The following is a 16,895-nucleotide window of genomic DNA, read 5'->3' on the forward strand; positions in this document are numbered from 1 at the left end:
CATGCACAGGTCTATGGCTGAATTATGTAGTCAGCAGGATTGTGGTTACTGTGGCAGCAGCGAGGTTGTGACACATGGTCCCCCTGGGGAACACAGTGCTAAATAATCTAAGAGGAGTTGATATTTTCTCCATTTGCTACTTTTTTTAACCCTTTTTTCCTCCTCTCCCTTCATTCTCTCATACATCTCTCTTGTTCCTTCTACACAGACACATCATGTGTCTGTCTGTACCCTATGTGTGCTTGTCTTTGTCTCTCGATTTTGCTCTCCTGTGCTGTGCAAACTCAAAATGGGTAACGTTCCTCTGTCAATGTTTAACATATGGCTTCCCTAATTGTAAGCCAATTTTCTTTGTCTATTTAATATGATGCTAGTGCACGTAATGCAAGCACAATATCGTAAATCCCTGCTTACGCACAGCTAATACTATTTACATCCATGCTGCTGCCTCTGTTCTGATTTGGCAGCAGCAGTGAGTGTGTGGCGGCATTTTCATTTGTGTCTGAGCCATGGCAAAGCCCTATCCCCCTCTCTCTCTTTCTTTGACTGTAGAGGAACTAGCCGCCACAGATTCTAACATCCATTTTCATTTGCTAAAAGCTCCCATATTACAGCATTTTCATTGTATTGTCCATCTGAGAGTTGAATTGACTGTGGGTGGTAAATATTTTGACCACCCAGGTTTATTTAGTTGTTGCTGTGTTTGTTAAAGAAAGGGTTTGGTCAATGAGATCTCAGTCATATTTGACTTTGGTTGAGGCTTTCTGTCAGACCTGAAGCTAACTAACTGATGCTTCTGGATTCTGTACACACATGCATTATAAAATGTATGCAAGTGCACTCACATCCATGTATTTTAAAGGGATATAAAAAATGAAATTCTGTTAGATTATATTAAAGTTAATGGAACACTATCGGCGGACTGTGAAAATGAAAGTCATGTATATTTATAGCTTTGCATACTTTCCACAAAAATATTAAGCAGCTCAACTGTTTTCAACACTGCTAATAATAAGAAATGTTTCTTGAGCCCCAAATCAGCATATTAGAATTATTTCTGAAGGATCAGGTTACACTGAAGCCTGGAGTAATGGCTGCTGAAAATTCAGCTTTGCCGTTACAAGAATATGTTACATCTTAATATGTATTCAAATAGAAGCAATTATAAATTGCAGCACATTTTTGCTTTTTTTATTAGTGACCATAGCATAAAATTAATTATCATGTTATGTAGACAGTCCTGCAGCTCGACCAGTTGAATGTAGTGCTAACAAGGTTAAGGTCATGGGATCGATTCCCAATTTATAAAATGTACCTGTATATATTGTATATGTAATACAATGCAGGTCTCTTTGGATAAAAGCTGTCAAATGCATAAATGTAAATGTAATTATCAGCTTGTTGGATAGAATTTAATAGCAAGAAATTGTGGTTAATTGTAAGCTGTGGTGCCACCTGCTTTCTCTGTGTTCATACGTGTTGCCATGAAGCAGCTGGGCGAGTCTCGTCAGCCCTTTGTCACAGTGTTCTGGACCTCCGTCTCTATGTCCCTTCCCCCTCCCTTCCTCTTTACGATCACTTCTTCACCTCCCTCGCCAAGCTTCCTGTGCACCTCTGGGGATGCTAATTAGCCAGACTGTATGCCTCTCTATCGCTCCCTCCCTTTCTCACTGTCTGTATCTATGCGGTCCACTTAGGGACCAAGAGGCCCAATCAGACTAATCAGAGCGCTGTTTAGCATTCAGCTCAGGTTCCGGCAGCCCTGTACCGCCGGCCTCACTGCCATGCTGGAATTACCCTGATTGCTCCTCAGCCACTGCCAGCCCTTTTGAGTGCATGTGCAGTCGTAAGTGGCTCAACAGCAGACAACACAATTATTGTCATTATTATACCAGACATTAGATGATGGAAGGGTGTTGGTCGATGTAGACAATAAAGGCCAAAAATCAACTGGACATGCACTGCAATACTATTTTTGCCATGCATCTCTGAGGGTCAAAGCAAAGATCTGAAGCTACAGTGATGCAGTAGTTCTCTGACACAAACAGACAGGACCTGCATTTTAGAATAGTTTCAGAAAATCCCCAACAGGTTTCAGTGGTCACAGTCAGTAAGCTCCCATTTTAAATTTAGTCTTGCCTGAGAGGAAGTGATTTAATTTTAGCTTTTAGCATAGCAACTGTTGTTACAGTGGTCTCATTATTCCTTTGACCATCCTAGGATGCCAAGCTGAGTTCTGTCAGATCTCAGAGGAAGAGCAGATGAGAGATGAACAGCTGACAAAAATGCAGAAAGGGATTCATTCCGGGGAAAACAGACTCATTATAGGCTTATTATCCTATGAAATGTTGGCACATTCTGCATCTTATTATATTTCCTCTTTTTCTTCCTTTTCACTGCTTCAGTTTAAACTCTGAATTTTCCCTTTGCCTTCATAAGCTGTTATTGTTTACTTTGTTCTCTTGCTCCTTCCTATTCTCTTATATTGCCCTGCAGTAAGCTCTTGAGATAAGTGTCGTGTAGTCCTCCATGCATTATTCCCCCATGTTTGTATCACATTTGCTTTGACTGCCATGATGACTTATTCCCCATGGAGCAGTTTGAGAGTCACACTAACAAACAAGACCATAAGCGGATAACTGCCCATTTTTATACAGCTTACCAATAATGTGTGAGAACTTTGACCCTGAAATAAAATTTCCATGGTTACTATGGTTTCTCCAGAAAAAAAAAAAAATACCTTGGTTACTTCAGCTATACTGCTGTAAACCATAATTGAGCAAAATAACATTCAAAATCACACTGTTATTTTATTCATGTCGATATTTAGTAATGTTGTGATTTATTGCTTTCAGCTAATGTCAATTACCAAGGCCAATTTGTTAGTAACAAAATGACAATAAAACAAGATCCAAAAGAAGCCAAAACAGCATTGGAATTGCAACAATAAAGTCATACATTTTTAAACTATGGCTGCATTTGTTTGATCAAAAAATACAGTAAAAACTATTATTGTGAAATATTAGAACAATTAGAAGTAATTGTTTTCCATTTTAAAATGTAATTTATTCCTGTGACACAAAGCTACATTTTCTGCAGCCACTCTTCAGTGTCACATGATCTTTCAGAAATTATTCTAATATGCTGATTTGGTGCATACAAAAAAAAACAACTTTTTTTTCCAACAGTAAAAGAAGCTTCTGTCCACTTACTTTCTTTCATTTTTAATTTATTTTTAATGACAGTGGTGCCTAATAGCAAGTTAAATGCTATAATCTAAACTGTAGAAACAGTATTTTAATGGAAATAAAGGCTACCATGGTACTTCTTTAGAAAGGGAGTGGTTTTTGGTTTTTGTGTGTGTATGCATCTCTGTGTGTGTATTAATGTTGCTCAGACTGATTATACAAACAGTACACACACACTCAGTCACTCTCTGCTGATGCTGTTGCACAGTCTGTTTACAGAGGATCAGTGTAACCTCAGAGGACAATATGATGCAAACAAGGGATCAATCTTTTACCTGCTGTGAATAGAAAACCATGCAGCTAACTTGCTCCCTAAGATGGGTCCAAGCATTCGAGTGGCAATGACATTAAGGTCAGCTTAGATGATAAAAACAAAAGCTCATCAGCTCAGTTCAGCTTTCTATCAGTCATCTTGGCAGGAAACTGGACACACTGTTAGTTGCAAGGTAGGATTTTTCTTTGGGACCCTTTTGGACCTTTTCTTTTGGCTCTTTTGGTCTCCATTGAGTCCAAATGACCTATTGATATGTTCATTCATGGACAATATGGTTAAAAGCATGTGGATTCACTTGTTTATATTTGAGGTGCAGTGCAGGCCTGTCATAATACAAGCCTGATGACTAATGCACTGTTTATGACCGTGTGAGTCAGAATGTAACTTTATTTAAAAACGTTGTCTAAACACCAGGGAATTTGATCAGTCTAAACACGTTGACTTTATTTCGCTCAAAAGGGTTATTGAGGCAAAAAAAACAACAACAAATAGTTCTCCCTTTTTTCCCCAAGCTCGCGTTTTCTTAAAGAATACTCTTTTTCCTTGTTGACCCAATACAGTTCAAATGTTTGGTTTCTCAATTGCCATTCCTGTTATCTTCCAACACAAAGGAAGGCTGTTCCTCATCAAACCAATCCATCAGGCTGTTCTGATAAAGGGTCATAATGGTTGTTGAATAGATGATATAGAAATAATGTTGCTCAGGAACAATTTCGAGTGATGGGACTGGCCCTGGGCTGGCCCCCGTAAATGGACGGGGGTTACCGTGGCAACTGTAGGATCTGTCGTTGAAGGAAATCAGTGGTGTAAACAGAAAATGGCTTTTATGGCAGCAGGGTCGATTGAGGGAGAGAGAGTGTTTACAAAAGATAAAGACAGATCACAACTGCTGTAGGTTTAATTGCAAGCTTTCATATTGCACAAATAACACATTTATTCAGCACAATGACTTGTTCTAGCTTTGGGGAAAAAAAATTCTTCTAAGCAATTGTTTTTCATTTTTCCCTTGTATATTTGCAATAAAGCGTAGGTCACTGTGCCACACACGGAATCATATTCTATACTACCCAGTCTCTCAGTGCTGTTTACTTATACTACCATTCAGAAGTTTAGGGTTTGGGTTTTTCTTTTTTAAAATAAATAGTTATAGTTATTGTTATTATTTTGGCATTGAATTGTTTGAAAATGACAATAAAGGTGTTTATAATGTTGCAAATGATTTCTATGCTGCTCTTTCGAACTTTCTATGCATCGAAGAATCCTGAAAAAATAGTTTCTAGCAGAAATATTATCAACATTGATAATAATAAGAAATGTTTCTTTAACACCAAAACAGTATATTAGAATGATTTCTGAAGGATCATGTGACACTGAAGACTGGAGTAATGGCTTCTGAAAAATCAGCTTTGCATCACAAGAATATATGACATTTTTAAAAATATATGAAAATTGTCATTTTAAATTGTAATATTTCACAACTCACTTTTGCACATGGTGAGTGTTATTTTTGGACCCTTTGTGATTATACGCATGTGTGTTTCAGATCTATCGGCGCTGCTGGCTGGTGTTTAAGAAGTCATCCAGTAAAGGACCTCGCAGACTGGAAAAATACCCTGATGAGAAGTCAGCCTACATCAGAGCCTGCCCTAAGGTACACTTCTCACTGCAACAGTTCACTTGAGGTCTGAAAATGTCACAGGAGAAATTAGATATTCAAGGAAAACATTCAAGTGTCACTTCAGTACTCCTATTTTACTAACAGCCACAAAAAGCACATTCATACTCCAAGAGCTGGGGGGCGAGATTACAAGACTGGCAGTGGGTAAACAGATAATTTCTTGAATAAAAGAATCCAATCACGATTTTCTCTAACTTTGCTGACTCGCAGGCCTGCGGATTCTTTGTGTTTATCGTCTCATTTGCCTTTCTTTACTGCACTGTGAAAGATAAATTAGATGATTAAGAGAGCACAAGCACCTTTCCAAATGATGCAAATGAAGTCTGTCTGAACAACTTGGCTCTGTCACTACTTCTGAGTTTGCATTGGTTTCCTTTTGCACACAGGTGACAGAGATTAGTAATGTGAAGAACATCACAAGATTGCCTCGTGACACGAAGCGGCAAGCCGTGGCCATCGTCTTTACAGATGACACCTCTCGAACCTTCACCTGTGAATCAGGTACAGCATCTCTTCCTAAGGCTTGTTTTGCTGCAGCAGCTGATGATGAGGATGCTTCACTTAAAGAAGCTTTGATTCTTGATATTAGCATTTCGGTCTATACGGTCTGATGACGTGCTGCTCTCAGGCACAATAACAGGCCGTGTCTCCTAGTGTATGTTTTTTTCATAGAACATTTTCATTGAAAGAACTTGTTCATTCATTGACATCATTGAATTTTCCTGTTCTCACAGAGCTGGAGGCTGAAGAGTGGTTTAAGACCTTGTCTATCGAGTGCTTGGGGACACGTGTTAATGACATCAGTCTTGGAGATCCAGACCTCCTGGCCGCTGGAGTTCAGTGTGAACACACAGGTAAGATACTAAAGCCGTTTGTACTATTGCTTACCTATGAGCTGGATTCCTGTAGCTTGTTTAAAATAAAGAGTATGGCTTTAAATCTGTTGTGTACTTCAGTGTCAACTTGGTAGCCCTTAGTTTAATACACACTGTCAAAAACATCCTGTTAAATTTTCATTAAATAAAGAATTTCACTGTAAAAAAAAATACGATGACAATGTTTTGGCTATTACTGGATGAAACATTTATGCTGGTTTATTTTACAAATTACAACTGCATATTTCATCACGTGATATGATGTAACTGATCTACTTGAACGTCTAAAATCTGCTTGGCCTATCAATAACATGACACTAAAATAATGCAATAAACATTTACTACAGAAAATGTAACAGTAACCACCCTGATGTATATAATAGAAATAAGATTAAAATAAATTATTAATATATAATATAATCAAATATGTGATGTGTCACAGAGACTTCTTGGAGTATTTGACTGTTTTTCATCATTTATTATGTAGTAATTAATAGTTTTCACCAACAATAAATTAGACCATATTTTACAGGAACATTTACATATAATGTGATGCTAAACCATTGACATTTTGGTTGCACTTTATTTTACAGTATGTGTACTTACATGTACTTATAGTGTACTTACAGTGTATTTATCTAAGAAAGTTTTGATATTACAAGGTAACTACTTGGGGTAGGGTTAGGTTTAGGTTCAGGGTTATTACCTAGTTATTAAATAGTTATTGTAATTACTATACATAGTATCTACATGAGGAACATGACTGTAAAATAAAGTGCTACCGACATTTTTCTCCATATACTGTGTGTAAAGGTTAAGCTTTTTTTCTGTAAAAATTACCAGTTAAGCAAACACAGTTAACCAAATACCTATTATCAGTCTCTCTTTTTTTTTTTTTTTTTTCTTACAGAGCGCTTCAACGTGTTCCTGTTGCCCTGCCCCAATCTTGACATCTACGGAGAGTGTATGATGCAGATCACGCATGAAAACATCTACCTGTGGGATATTCACAACCCTCGCACCAAGCTAGTAACCTGGCCGCTTTGCTCGCTGAGGCGCTACGGACGAGATGCTACGCGCTTCACCTTTGAGGCCGGCAGGTAAAATATGTTTAAGATATCATTCATTTAAATCTTGTGAAGTGTATTATTTTTAGTTCAGTGTGGTCATTTATATGTAGGAGAAACATGGAAGCAGATGAGAGAGCCATTGACCTGTGGACCTCCTAAAAGGATTTATTGAGTGGATTACAAGGAAATCAATGGCAGATTAGGTGTTCTTATCTCCCTCACTGCTTTGATCAAATAATAAAAGAAGAGTCACATCGCCAGCTGAATGCCCTTTGAGAGAGAAGATGAGAGTTTTAAAGAGAAGTTCGAGTCTGATGTAACACTGCCCTCTAATGGCTATTGTTATGCAACACACAAAGCAAGTCTAGCTAATGGGTTCGTTCTTGTTTGCTTTGCTAGATTGTGTATTGTTATCTTGTTTGTTATTTTTTAGGATGTGTGACAGTGGGGAGGGCCTGTATACTTTCCAGACACGGGAAGGAGAGCAGATCTACCAAAGGGTTCATTCTTCTACTCTGGCTATAGCTGAGCAGCATAAGAGAGTCCTTATGGAAATGGAAAAAAACAGCAAGGTAACCAAAGCATGCAGTGGGTTCAAATGCCTGAGGCCACTTTGTCTATTTTCTGATTCAAAATAGATTTTCAAAGTTTTGACACATTTAAAACTAAGACATTTCAACAAAAATAGTCTTCTCTATTTCTAGGTCACTATAATAAGCAATTTTGCCACACTGGCCTTGTGAATTCCTCTGTGCAAAAGACCTTCTTTGGAACAGTCTCAAATCAGTTCAACTTTTTACTTTGATAATATACAGTACAATATACTATTTATTTAGAGTTTTAATTTATTTGATCAAAAATACAGTAAATCAGTAATATTGTTAAGTATTATTACAATAATTCTTAAAGTATTATTAAAATGTATTTTATTCCTGAAGAGGCAAAGCTGAATTTTCAGCAGCTGTTACTTCAGTCTTCAGTGTTACGTGATCTTTTAAGTAACATTTAACAGAAAGTATAATTTCATATTATCACAGCTAAAATCAGTTGTGCTGTTGAATATTTTTGTGGAAACAGTGATAATTTTTTTAGGATTCTTTGGTGAATCAAAAGCATTTATTTGAAATAGAAATTACTTGTTTTTTTATATAAAACTCTCATAACAGTATATATTTTTTACAATTGAATGCATCCTTGCTGAATACAATAATTAATTTCTTAAATAAAAAAAGTCCTACTAACCCAATATTTGGAAACAGTAGACACACATAGTGTGTATTAAAACAAAGCTGGAGAGACGGCAGACTGCTGATTTTCTTCCTGTCTTACAACTTCTCAAAACCACAGAACCAAAGGCATAATTGTGTTATTAGCAAACTAATTGAAATTCTTTTCCATCTCTCTTCTTCTATCTCTCACCAGCTTTTATCTAAGGGTTTAGAGGGGACATCCTACCCCTGCACCCCGACAGCAATCTTACCACGAAGTGCTTTCTGGCACCACATCACCGGATCGCAGGCTGGGGTGGACACTGCCAACGGTGTGTTTGAACAGTGTTGATAAGTGTGTGTCAGTACAATAATCACATTATAGGAGCTTGGTGCCGCATGGCTAAAACACAGCTGCGAAAACTAATGTTGTTGCAAGTAGCAGTCCCAGAAAGCACAATATTAAACTATTTATCAACAACCTTGTGACATGTAGTCTTCTATGGAGCAACATAAAATAACGGAGTAAATTATTTGAAGAAAAAGTCTTGAAGCAAGTTTCACACAAAGTGACAAACATACAAACAATGCCTATCCATCAACGCTGACTCAGTCCTGATTATTCAAATATTTACATAGTCACACATGTACATTTACAGTTTTTTTTTTTACAGTCGCTAGGACACATTTCCCAATACTAAAGTCACTTATGAAGATTTTCAGCTACATGCAACTGCTTTGATAGTATTAGATTTTTTACATTCAGAATGTTTTTCTATATGATATTACTCTAGAAATGTTGCAAATTTCTGTCTTATTTATTTTTGTACTGTGCTATGTTTTGAACTTAAGTTTAACAGTTTTGAAAACTTTATTTAAACATGCTAATTGGCTTTTATATTACATAAAGTTTCAAAGTGATAAAAAGATTCATGTAATTTGACAGATGTCATCAGTTAATGCATTTTGTGCTAAAGCAATGATAAATGATTCACAGTTTAGCCCATATAGACACACGCTGTGTGAAGGGTTTTGAAAAAGTGACCTAAGTATTGAGAAATGTGTCCTAGCTTTGGGGTCAGTTGGAATTATTTTGGAAAAAAAGTTACTATTATTTAGCAAAGATGCATTAAATTGATGTAAACACAGTAGTAACAATATTTATAATGTTTTTAAAAGATTATTTTTTTTATTTTTTATTCAAGTAGTCCTGAAAAACATGTATTACAGTTTCCTCAAAATATTGAGCCAGGACAACTGTTTTAAACATTGATAATAAATTATATTTAATGAACACCAAATCAGCATATTAGAATGATTTCTGAAGGATCATGTGACACTGAAGTTTAGATTAGCTTTGCCATCACAGGAAAAAAAAAAGATATTTTAAAATACATACTGAAATAGAAAATCTCTGATGACCATTTTATAATTTTTGGTGTTATTAAAATAAAAATCTGTATAGTAACCCAGAAACCACTTTATTTTCTGCTTTAAAGTAACACAAACAACCTGTTACTGCTTGTGCATGCAAAATTAAGCAGACTATGCTATTTAGCCGTCCCATTAACTCCTGTCATCCTCTTTCAGGTGACATCTACGGTGATACTCAACCAGGAGTGGACACTGACCTCTTCTCTAAACGCCTTCCTCCAGAAAGACAGTCAACCTTTCCTGTGGGCCATGGCTGCCCTCAACCCCCGACACACTACCCCACGTACCCCAGCGAGTGAGCAATGAAACCTTCCAGTTTTTCACCTCTTGACCTCCCTCCACACTGCACTCTGCCCTAAGTTTTTCCATCTTCTTCAGCAAGGGAAGATCCATGCTGCCTCAGTCCCCCCCTGAGCCTGCCGGCGGCGCTGAAGGCACTTACTGTGGAATGAGGGAATGCACTGTGAAGCTTGAAGCGCTTCAGTCGGAGCAGGGCTCACATACCCTCAAAACAGACACAAGAGATGCGACAAAGTGTTGGAACTGGCTCAGTTGCCTTCACAGTGCAATATGGTCACTCTTGCTGGGTTTCTGCGAAAGTAGACTGTACTGTAGGTTCTTCTCAATAATATCTCTTATTCTAACTCTAATCTCATGCATGCTCTTCAACCCTATGCATGTCCCCCAAGGTAAGCAATTACGGAAGAGCTACGGAGGGGTTCCTTAGACTCCTGTAGAAGCCTCAACTCAAGAGAGTGTCCAGCAAACCACAGCGGCCCGGAGGAAGGGCCGTAAACACTTCTGCTCTTCAGTACGAGTAATCCAAAGCGTGTTTTGATCAGATGCTTTAATCATGATTTGATTAGCATGTCTGTAAGACTTCCCAAGCCCAGAGAAATGGGAGCACTTTCTGAAAGTGGCATTTTTTCCTGCATTTTATTTCTCCTTTTTCCTTTCGTTAAAATGGACAGTTCTGACATATAAAACTGTCTGTCCAATCTCTGTCATGTGATGAAGAAAGGACAGAAGTGGGGGTTAGTCTCGCTCATGTGCCTCGAGCTCTGGTTGATCTTTTCAGAGAGACTGATCCACCATTTTATCTGCAAGATGTCACGAGGGCCAGAGATCCACATATAGATGGAATCAAAGATTATGATTATACCCAGCTGATGTGGTTTAAGGAATTATTTATTTATTTATTGAAGTTTACCAACAAAGCACAAGACAAATTGCAGTGTATGGTACAGTAGTAGGTTTTCTTTAGCGGTTCAGCAATTCTGTATGTAAAAGGCTTTATACTAGCACTGTAAAAGAGGATAAAAACATCTTAAATAAGGTTGTAGGCCTCACACGAGACCTGTTTCTGGATTTCCATGCTTGTCAGCTATTTCCAGTTACTTCCATGAAATTAAGGGTATCATTATTGCTTTCATATCTCAGCAGACATTTATATTATGTGGCCGTGCAATGTTTTCAGTCAGCTACACTTTTTATGTTTTTCTCATGCTGTAACTCTCAATTTATAACCCTGTGTGTTGGAGCGGTTAGTGCACATTGTATAATGAGCTTGGTTGCTCATGCAGGCAACTGGAGTTTGATCGATCTGACTGACTAGCTTGGTGAAGCTGGTTAATCAAGATAAGTCGGTTACACTTTATTTCGATAGTCCACTTTAGACATTCTACTGACTATAAGTAACTTTGTAACTACATGTCAACTACATATCAACTAAATCTCAGAAATTTGCAACTACATGTCTACTATCTCTCAGAGTAGACTGTTAGGGTAAGTTTAGGGTTAGTGTTTGGGGTAGGTTTAGGCTTAGTATAAGTTGACAATAAGTTGACAAAGAAAGTGTTAGAAGATATTAAGCAGACAGTCTACTAATACTCTACTAACAGCTAGTTGACAAGTAGTTGCAAAGTTACTTACTGCTAGTAGAATGTCTAAAGTGGACTATCAAAATAAAGTGTAACCGATAAGTCTTGCTGGTTAACTTTTTACAGTTGGTCCTATTGGTTTATCCTTCACTCCCTGTGCTCCCTCTACTATCCATATAATTAAGTTACATACAGGCCAAAAATAAAACAAGCTCTTATATGTCTGGCACAGAATTAATTTGACTGTATTATCTGACTGAGCTACAGTCTTGAGGGTGTGAATACTTGTAGCTTTATTCATTTAAACATAGTTGTTCAGTGCTGGGATTTATTAACTCATGTCGTATGTATCATTAAAAGGAATTGAGCAGATCTGATTGTCATGATTGTACACTTTGAGGAAAAAGAGTATTTTCAGGTTTCCTTGCAGACTTTTTTAGCAGTACATATTTTAACAGCTCTTCAAAGATGAGCACCTTTCATGTAAGCTTTTCTTTTTTTTTTTGCCATGTCTAATTTTCAGTTACTCGCTGTAATGTACCCAAAATATGCCAACATAAATGAATGTATACTACCAAATGTATGGGGTTAGAAGGTTTTTTGTTTTTTTTTTGGTTGTTTTTTTTTATATATAAATTAATACTTTCAACCGGGATTTAAAAAAAAAAAAATTAGAAAATTCAGATTTGCCATCACATTAATAAATTCGTTAAATATGTTAAAATAGAAATATCTAGTTCACAATATTACTTTTTTTTTTCTTTTGATCAAATAAATGCATATTTGGTGAGGATAATAGACATATTTCTAAAATATTTGTAAAAATTCTTACCGACCCCAAACTTTAGATTTCCCTGTATGTCCGTTTTGCAGTTTGCACATTTTGTTTTTATTAATTGCTTTACAGTGCTATCCATTAAAAATGTATAGAAATTACAGGAATTTCATAGGCTGTTGCTTGGTAGACATCTAATAATAACCACACACCAGTAATGTATTCACCAAAAGTACATCATTCCTTATAATCCCCCTTCCCCGCTTTTGCAGGAAATCTGAGAAGTATAGTAATTCAACATTCATGTAATCACCCTGAAGTGAGTTACATGTTTTGTACATAAACAGCCAGCAGGTCCCTGGAGATATTCTGGATCTGAAAGTATCGCTTATTGACATTGTGCTTAACAGAACAATCTGTTTGATTATCAGAAGATGTTTTTCATCTCTTTACAAGACAGCAGCACTACTGTGAAAGTTAATGCTGATATGTGATAAGTTAAGTTGATAAGATGATAAGTTGACAGACATGTTTATACCATGAGGACTCACGTAATAAAGGTCCTAAAAGAAGAAAGTACATGAAGTCATGATTGAAGAAATTCTGAAAAGTTGTTTTACTAAACATTCATTTCGGTGCTCTTTATAAAAGAGGAGAGTGATAAACATGCTGTGTTGGGAGAACTTTGCCAGTTCTTCAGCTGTTCAGATTGGCCTCTGAGCATGTCACCATGAGTAGGAAACCTTTGCATGAGTTTTAATTGATAAATGACATGCGTGTTCTCAAATATGTGTGGTAAAATATTTTGCAGGGTTTTTTTTTTCAATAAAACTATATATATAAAATTGCATGCAATAATGATCCTTTCAGTCAAAATGTACACAAATCTCTTGTTTTTGTTTATCTTAAACTTTTAAGTCATAAGTAATTTATGCACTGTAAATCATTGCTCTTTTGCTGATTTTGATTGTCTCCATTGTCCTCATTTGTAAGTTGCTTTGGATAAAAGCATCTGCTGAATGACTAAATGTAAATGTACTGAAATACTAATTCCATACTCCGTTAAAGTAAACCATTTTACCAGCCACTCATCATTATTCATTTTTGTAATCCACAGTTATAATGATTTCATTTCAGGACATTTTAGCCAACTATTACTCTTAGTACTCATGGAGGAAGGAGGCAATTAAGCATTAAGAACTCCTCCCATTCTCTGTAATAATGTTTCTTCATCAGTTACTGCCAACCATATCAGCCAACAGCCTCTGTGTGAGGTAAAACCTTTCCATTGTTCTTTCTTACCTGCAAGCTCATTATTAGTTTCTTAGATGTTTTGTTTTTACAGTTAATTCTTTTTTTTCTTGGAAAATTATTTAACCTTTATTATATTATATTATAGTATACAAATAGCAGGTTTTATAATTACCTGATTTTTTAATAGAAATTTTTTTTATATTTTACAGAAATATATATATATATCTCTTAGATAAATAAATGCATAAAATATACAACCTTTATACTTTTCTATGGCAGATTTTGGCAAGTATATGTTGCAGTTTACAATCAACATTGAGTTTGATTTTTAAAGCAGTATTAATTATTAAATAGGTTATAGAAAAGAGCCATACAAATTCACCTTCTTGTTACTTTTCAAGTATGCTTAGTTGATTATTTTCTAATGGCAATAAAGCAAATTCTCCTGTGTTTCAGGTCGAGGAGTATCACAGGATGGACCGAAATCTAGGCTAAATCACAACAAACAATTAAGGTATATGTGTTTTCATATGCATAGGATAATAAAATTTAGATATTTAATTGCCAAGTTATTCGCTGTTCATTCATCATTATTTATTTATTTTCTTTGACAACCGAGTGTAATCGTCATTCAATAAATAAAAATAAATATGTAAAATAACTTCCTGAAAACACTCCCTGTACTTGTACACTTGGTCCAGGGCATTCTGCAGTGTCTTATACCTTAGATTGTTGGCCAAAAATAAGTAAGGATTAAATGACAGGGACTGTTAAATTATTATAATATAATCCCATCTAAAATAGCACGGCCAAGACGTGGAGTCAATTATTCCAGTTACCACACCTCAAGACATTGTTCAGATGTTGTATTTCAAGACATTTGTCAGGTTTTTGTCTATAAAATGCTCTTGTGTGTAGGATTAATTTCTTACACATCTCATCCTATGCTTCAGTTGCTCATTCCAAAACGTCATTTCAGACCTAGTAATGGAGACTTGAGCTGTTGATAAGAGTAATGCACTTATGATACAGGGAGAGATTAGGTGCATGTGAATTAACTCAAGTCTGTGCGTCTCTCAATAGAGGTTGGCAGCAGCATGTCTGCTAATAGCAAAACTTGAGCTTACAATACATCATAAAACTTACATGAATAAAGCCAGTTACATGAGTTTGAACATTCTAAGCCCAGTTCACAGAACATGGTCTGCACTGAAACCTCAACCAACATGACATTCCAGTTGGAAGTAAACTGTTTAGCTTGGTTACCTTGAGATATTAAACTGGACATCTGTGAAGACAGTTGTGTGTACATCTTCATCTGAAATGGTGGTTATCTGGATTATTTTTCCCATTGAGTTTGTTGTAATTTAATTTCTGGCACTCTATGGATTGTGTTGTCTGCTCAGGTATAACCATGTTGTCCCTTTATTCATCATAAATCTATTTGTTTCTGATATCATACAGATTTGTGTCAATATAAAAACAGAATGTATTCTTTTTTCTAGGCTATTTCATGTTTATATCCTGAGTATTTAACATTGGCTTCATGGTCTGTATCTCAATGGAAAGATACATAATGATCTAATACCCTGTTTGGTACCGACCTCATCATTTATGTAGGAATTTAGTTCTGATATGCTTTTTAGTTTGGGCAACACTATAATCAAAAGATTATTGCACCTAAAGTAGATGTTTTTATTTTTATTTTTTTACCTTATCCACTGGTTGCGTTTTCCTTCGTGGGTTCATGGAAGGCACTGTCTCATTCGGTCGTAGTCACCCCTGATGAAAGAAAGAGTATTTTGATGATACTGGCTCTTGTACTTCTCAATTACACTGTGTTGTTCCAACCAAGCATTGTGAAAAACTTAATTTTTACAGTATCCTTTAAGCACGGAATAAGTAGCTACTACGATTATTTACATTCAGTGTCAGGAATCATGTTGTATTTAAATCCACTTGCTGACTCTTTGCTCTATGTTTTTATAAGGAAGGATGCTACTCACATGTTTAGAGTTTGGTGTTGTAAAAAGCTGTGTGAAAATCAGGTGTAGCCCTTCAATCCAGCAGTTGCTATGTCATCTAAACTAGCAAACAGCCTTTGAGAAGCCCTGAGTTTTAAACGTTAGACCCCAAATAACAATTTTGAAACTTGAACCTATCCCCACTCACATACTTCAGGCCATTTCTTCTTTAGTCATACCTGCGCTTACTCACATTATCAACACCTCTCCTCACACTGGTGCATTTCCCACAGCATTTAAGCAGGCTCAGGTAACCCCACTGCTTAAGAAACCCTCTCTAAATCCAGCACTTTTAGAAAACTACGTCCCTTCTTCCGCTCATTGCAAAGACACTTGAGCGAGTTGTGTTCAACCAACTCTCTATGTTCCTTGTACAAAAAAACCTCCTGGACAATAACCAATCTGGCTTCAAAAGTGGCCACTCAACTGAGATTGCCCTGCTCTTTGTTACTGAAGCCCTGAGGCTGGAAAGAGCAGCTTCCAAGACCTCAGTACTCACCTTGCTGGATATGTCTGCTGTTTTTGACACAAGTAACCACCAGATCCTCTGGTCCACCCTCATAAGGATAGGCATTTTAGGAACCGCACTCTAGTGGTTCAAGTCTTACCTCTCAGGTAGGACTTTCAGGTTGTCTTGGGAGGGGTGAGGTTCACAACTTCTTACTACTGGGGTTCCTCAAGGCTCAGTGCTTGGATTTCTTCTCTTCTCCATCTACATGTCAGTCTGTCATTCAAAAGCATGGATTTTCTTGTCACTGTTATGTGTTCTCAGCCAGCCCAGCACTTCATCACAACTTTTCTATACAGCTGGGTTCGTCAACCATAATTCCTTCCAGGACAGCCAAGAACCTTGGAGTTGTAATCGACGATCAGTTAAGCTTCACAGGCCATATTGCTACAACAGGCGGTTCCTGCAGATTTGCCTTATACAACATTAGGAAGATTAGACCCTTCCTATCAGAGCAAGCTGCACAACTCTTGTCCAAGCTCTTGATCTCTCCAGACTGGACTATTGTAATGCTCTCTTGGCGGGCCTTCCCACATGTACTATCAAACCTCTGCAATCCAGAATGCAGCAGCGAGAATGGTCTTTAAACAAGACAAAAAAAGCTCATGTTACACCTCTCTTCATCAGTTTATACTGGCTACCAGTAGCTGCTTGCATAAAATTCAAG

The 16,895-nt window shown here is 36.8% G+C and overlaps 1 protein-coding gene across 3 annotated transcripts in view; it reads left to right on the forward strand.

Moving 5' to 3' along the window:
• Nucleotides 1-12,039, forward strand: part of LOC132104671 (docking protein 4-like) — a 38,022-nt gene extending 25,983 nt beyond the window's left edge. Inside the window, exons 3-11 of one of the 3 annotated variants that reach the window (XM_059510242.1) lie at nucleotides 5,066-5,173; nucleotides 5,587-5,701; nucleotides 5,935-6,054; nucleotides 6,986-7,175; nucleotides 7,579-7,717; nucleotides 8,568-8,685; nucleotides 9,944-10,398; nucleotides 10,477-11,429; nucleotides 11,771-12,039. In XM_059510242.1, the coding sequence (XP_059366225.1) occupies nucleotides 5,066-5,173; nucleotides 5,587-5,701; nucleotides 5,935-6,054; nucleotides 6,986-7,175; nucleotides 7,579-7,717; nucleotides 8,568-8,685; nucleotides 9,944-10,086 (933 nt within the window). In that variant the 3' untranslated portion in view covers nucleotides 10,087-10,398; nucleotides 10,477-11,429; nucleotides 11,771-12,039. Of the gene's footprint in view, nucleotides 1-5,065; nucleotides 5,174-5,586; nucleotides 5,702-5,934; nucleotides 6,055-6,985; nucleotides 7,176-7,578; nucleotides 7,718-8,567; nucleotides 8,686-9,943; nucleotides 11,430-11,770 lie in introns of all 3 variants that reach the window. The other 2 variants (XM_059510236.1, XM_059510250.1) reach the window with 2 other exon arrangements.
• The last annotated feature ends 4,856 nt before the right edge of the window (nucleotides 12,040-16,895 follow it).

This window comes from Carassius carassius, chromosome 2, assembly GCF_963082965.1.
Source record: "Carassius carassius chromosome 2, fCarCar2.1, whole genome shotgun sequence".
Taxonomy (NCBI): domain Eukaryota; kingdom Metazoa; phylum Chordata; class Actinopteri; order Cypriniformes; family Cyprinidae; genus Carassius; species Carassius carassius.